General features: G+C 55.1%; 1 protein-coding gene across 1 annotated transcript; it reads right to left on the minus strand.

The window, feature by feature from the left end:
* Positions 1-517: 517 nt before the first annotated feature.
* Positions 518-2,462, minus strand: LOC103899926 (gonadotropin-releasing hormone II receptor). The gene is made up of 3 exons (XM_009280492.1): positions 1,956-2,462; positions 1,209-1,410; positions 518-927 (listed from the first exon to the last, which is right to left on the minus strand). The coding sequence occupies exons 1-3, from the start codon at positions 2,460-2,462 to the stop codon at positions 518-520; spliced, it is 1,119 nt and encodes a 372-aa protein (XP_009278767.1).
* Positions 2,463-5,447: the final 2,985 nt, after the last annotated feature.

A 5,447-nucleotide genomic window follows, 5' to 3' on the forward strand; every position in this document is an offset into this window, starting at 1 on the left:
ATGCCAGCTGCTGGGGACAACCCAGCGCGTGGTCTGAGACCTGCCAGCTCGTGCCCCGGGACCTGGGGACAGAGACAGTCAAGAGGGGCTGGGCAGTGTCATATCTGGTTCTCACTCCCCAGTTACCCCAAATACTCTCTCTCCTGGTCAACCCTGTGTCCCAAAGAGCTGCTATGTAAGGATGTCTTCATACTGCTCCCTGCGTGCCAGAACAAGGCAGCAGGGACTCTTTTCCCTTCTGTCTCTCTCCAAAAGGGAGAAAAAAAACCCATCCCATCCCACAGCAGTTCTTCAGACCCCTCTTGCCCGAGCCCCTCCATATGGAAGCACAACCATAAATACCCCCAAATGTTTTTCACCCTGAGTACAGGCAGGAGACACATTCCCAGTTTCTGGCCAGAGACCCTCACCCACCGAAGTTGGGTGGCAAACCTCCTTATGACAGTCTCCAGAATGATCCTACGGGATAAAGCAGCCCCCAAAGCTGTGCCTTCCATCTCCTTGTGGGTACATCTCTTCAGCAGACCGTGTTGACAGTTGTCCCATTGGAGCCTCCTGATGCCACCCCACCATTTATAGCACCATCCTTGATGTTCTTCTCTGAGACTGAGACGGGTTTGTGTCTCTCATGCCTGGTAATGGCTGTTTCAATCCCCCTGAGACACAACTGCACGTCGTCCCGAAAGGAGGGGGTGTACAGTCCATAAATGACAGGGTCGGTGCAGGTGTGCAGCAAGCCAAAGAGAAAGAAGCTGTGGTTGACATACTCTGGCATCTTCTGGATCATGGCTGGCTGGAACCAGTACCACAAGCCCAGGAGGTAGTATGGGGTCCAGCAGATGATGAAGGTGGCAACAATCACTATGGTCATCTTGAGAGTCTTCATGCGTGCCTTGGAGATGCGGTCGTTTTGATTTCTTATCAAACCTGCCAGGGAGAGTCAAAAGGATAGCTGGAGATGGAATAAAACCAGGAGAACAAAACCATCCATGAATGTGCTTCTGCCAGAGCGGGGAGACCATCTCACGGTCTGGTCCACGGCCCACGGGAAGCAGAAGACACCAAGGAGGGGCGTCAAGAAGTTTGTGTAAAACCCCTTAGTTGGGTTACCCTTCAAAGGGTGTTGGGACAGACCCAACAATGCTCCAGGCTGGAGCATGTTCAGTCATAGAGTCATGGTGGACACTAAAGGGCTGGGACCTGCTTACCTTTATTGATCTTTAACTGCTTACTGATCTCCCAAATGATCCGGATGTAGCAAACTATCATGACGCTCAGGGGGGTGATGTAGAGGGTGGTGAAGGTGAACATGTTGTAGACGGTTTCCTCCCAGTGAGCTCGGAAGCTCCCATGAGTAACGCACTGGGTGAAGTTCCCTCCCGGGACCGTGTGCAGGTGGAAGAGGAAAAGCTGAAATAGAGAACCAAGTAATAACTCAGAGAGGCTTTGGAACAGGGCACCACGTCCTGCAGATGCTCCTGGCTGTGCATGGAGAGCACCTCCCTGCCGCTGTCAGACTGGGAGAGGCGCTCTGGGCACCTAACTCATGGCTATGGCCAGGACACGTGGGATCTGACAGCTGTGAAATCCCATTTTCTGGCCATGCCAAATGTTATTTTGGTCAGGAACTGCTCAGGTTTGTCTTGGTCTGCTCCAACATGTTTTGCAGTGGTGCAGCAGTGCATTTTTGGGAGAAGACAACCATGTGCATGAGAAATAAAAAATAGTGGATACAATTTTTTCCCAGCCCTTAGCGTAACACCCTGATGGTGTTGCAATGAACGGGTGCTGAGCACCCAATGCAGCAACCACACCGCTTTGCTCAGCAAAGCCAATCTGGTGGTGGTGGAACCCGTGGATTGGGATGGACTTGTTGGGGCTGCCGGGATGGGGAAGCCCTTCTCCAAAACCACCCCAGCCTGGGCAAACCACACAGGGAGGGCACTGAGCCCTACCTGGGGCAAAGCCAGGAGCACGCTGCTGGCCCAGGCGACGCGGAGCAGCAGTCCATTGCGGCGGCGAGCACGGGAGAAGGGATGGAGGACGGCCGCATGCCGGTCCAGGCTGATGACCACCAGCACCAGGGCGGCCGCGTACATGGCAAAGAGCTTGAGGAAGTTGAGGACCTTGCAGGAGACGTCCCCTCCGTACCACTGCACCGTCATGTTCCACGCTGCGTCCAGGGGCATCACTGCCACCGTCACCAGCAGGTCAGCCAGCGCCAGGCTGAGGATCAGTGGCCGCACGTGGGATTTCCTCCTCTTCCTCAGCAGGCTGCCGAGCACCGCTGCATTGCTGCCTGCCGCCAGCAAGAAGAAGATGGCTGTGACAATCACGCGGACCCTCGCCGCTTGCGTGAACCGGGGTTTGACCCAGTGCTCAGGGCAGCCATAAGCCGAGATGTTGGCGTCCCCCTCCGCGGTGGGGCAGCGGGAAGATGCGGGGAGCTGCTCGTCACTCATCCCCTGCCGAAATGGAAGCGGCAAAGTAAACCCGCTCTTATGGGCTGTGTCATGTGCTGCAGCTTCAATATAAGGAGAAATGGGGAAATGGTGGGATCTGCACTAGAGGCACCAGCAGCAACCTGCCAGTCCTGGCCTGTCCCTGCCTGTCCCCTCCGTGTTGCCCGTTTTGCCAAGCTGCTGCACCTCCCGGTCGCGGTGACACTGCCCGGCTGCCCTCTTTGGCTAACCCCTGCCATAGCTATAGTGATTGCTCACACAGACATATATTTTTAGCTCTTTGCGAGGCGGCTGAGCAGCTGGGAAGTGGGAGCAGTGGCCAGGACCACGAGACGAGCTGCTGCCCGCCAGCGCCTGGCCAGGAATGGGTCACACCGGAGCTGGCTCAGCCTGTGCCGGGGCAGCCGTGCTCGGTTCAAGGACTTGTCCTTCCAAAGGGGCTTTGCAAGCAGGGCTCAGCTTTTTAGAAACCCCACGGCACTTTCCATTAGTGTGTTAAACCTTAATGGCCCACCTCCATCTCCAGCGCTGGATCCGGGGCCGTGGGTGGGAGCATCTGGGGGTGGCCAGGAGGGAGAAGGGGGATCCCACGCTGTCTGGGGACTGACAGTGGCTCTCGGGAAAGGATCCCGGTGGCATTTAGGAGCCTGGACCTTCCCAGGACCCAGGCAGCACCAGCTCAACACCTCTGTCCCTTTGCCTTCAGGAGGCAAAGCAGGAGGAGGAGGTGAAGGTAGAAACACACCCACACTGGGGGGAGCTGGGGGTGATGAGCAGCGTGGTGGTCCCCCATGGCTTGATTTAATTGCCCTTTTTGCCCGAGCACAACCAGCTTGGGGACAACTCACATTTCAAGGGCAAATACTTCCAAATCTCAGGGACATGAGCTTTTAACGGTCCCAGCTACAGGTAGGGTATGTCTCTTACTGTTTCAAGCACCTTCTGGTTTGCTGATACCAAAATAAAGTGTTCCCCACCGTTGCACAAATAACACGAGCAGCAGAGATCAAACCTGTCTCCCCAGCTCTGCGGGATGGAGATGCCGACACCTTGCAGCAAGCTGCCCTCCTCCAGCCCCCACCACCCATACCCTGAGCCCCTGAGACCAAGCCCCCTTGCTGTCTTCGCAGCGTGGTGGTCCCCCATGGCTTGATTTAATTGCCCTTTTTGCCCGAGCACAACCAGCTTGGGGACAACTCACATTTCAAGGGCAAATACTTCCAAATCTCAGGGACATGAGCTTTTAACGGTCCCAGCTACAGGTAGGGTATGTCTCTTACTGTTTCAAGCACCTTCTGGTTTGTGGTTTGCTGAATAAAGTGTTCCCCACCGTTGCACAAATAACACGAGCAGCAGAGATCAAAGATCAACCCAACAAGCAAGCAGCGAAAAGAAAAAGCACTTAAAAAGCTGCTTGCTGGCTGTCTGGGAGAAACAAGGGGAAACCGGAAACCAGGTCTGGATTTGTCCCAGCTGATGGGAACGTACCTGGCATACGCATGCCCTGATGCCAAGAGAAGATGCTCCTTGTTTTGCCCCACGGGTCTCCCACCGCCACGGTGCCGAGTCAGGATGCTCCAGCCCGTCTTTGCATCACATCCCTGCAACAAACCCCTTGAAGCAGCAAAATTTTCCCTTGCTGGTGGCTGAGCCGGGAGCTACGCTGTTTTTAGCTTGCTGTCTTCGCCCCCATCCCTCTCCAAAGATCAACCCAACAAGCAAGCAGCGAAAAGAAAAAGCACTTAAAAAGTACCAAGCTGCTTGCTGGCTGTCTGGGAGAAACAAGGGGAAACCCATACTGAGGTCTGGATTTGTCCCAGCTGATGGGAACGTACCTGGCATACGCATGCCCTGATGCCAAGAGAAGATGCTCCTTGTTTTGCCCCACGGGTCTCCCACCGCCACGGTGCCGAGTCAGGATGCTCCAGCCCGTCTTTGCATCACATCCCTGCAACAAACCCCTTGAAGCAGCAAAATTTTCCCTTGCTGGTGGCTGAGCCGGGAGCTACGCTGTTTTTAGCACAGGCGTATGCAGGCATCTGGAGATGGCAATGCTGATGCAAACATCCCCTGCACTGGCAAACCAGGAGTGGGGCACACGGAGGTGGGCACCCACGGGCAGCCCGGCTCGGCAGCTGCCAGTGTTTCACCCCCAGGAAGGGACTGGCACCCCTGCCCTTGCGGGCTTAACAAGCTGCCCAATTTCAGGCTTAATGAGCAAGCAGTGGGGACGATGACAAAGCCGCTGTATTGCAAGAAATGGCCAAAATTCAAGATGTTGTGGCCAAATGTGGCCCCATCAGGGATAAGTGCCAACACTCCCTGCATCGGTTTTCTATAAATACAGGAAAATGAGTTAATTATCCCTGGAGTTAGTGATGAACGTCCTGTTGCTCAGACAACCGGGAGACTCACAGCACACACAGACACACACACACACACGCCCCAGCAATGCTCCTGGACCACACAGGTCCGTGGGAGCATCACAGATGAACACAGGTACGTGCCTGGACTGGAAATGCTGTAGGGAGGGAATTAATAAGGAGAAACTTGGGTCATTTTGTCATTTTAATGAATATACTCTTTCCTCTGCGCTCTATCAGTTCCCACCTTGTTCTTTTTGTATTTCTTTCAGCGTAACGCAGTGAGAGCTTTGATGTGCGGTGCGAAAGCCTGGGAGGGAGAAAGAGCTCACAAGGGCTTAAAAAATGTGATGCGCAATGCAAGGCCAGGGAGGGAAACCGAGGATGCCCTGCTCCTCCGGCCAGCAAAAGTAAAAGAGCTGTGGGGATGACAGTGGGCCAGCCCCAAGCCCCTCTGGGGCCAGCGCCGGCACGCACGCTCCCAGGGGCATCGCGGGGACTGTAATCACATGCAAACAGACCTTCACATCTCCTGGTCTATTAAATTAAGAAGCACATGGTGTACGGGGGGACTGCAGGTCTCAGGCTGGCAGCGGTGCTCCACGTTGTTCCCCGAGGGGAC

The sequence above is a fragment of the Aptenodytes forsteri genome, unplaced genomic scaffold (assembly GCF_000699145.1).
Source record: "Aptenodytes forsteri isolate BGI_AS27 unplaced genomic scaffold, ASM69914v1 Scaffold83, whole genome shotgun sequence".
In the NCBI taxonomy this organism is placed as follows: domain Eukaryota; kingdom Metazoa; phylum Chordata; class Aves; order Sphenisciformes; family Spheniscidae; genus Aptenodytes; species Aptenodytes forsteri.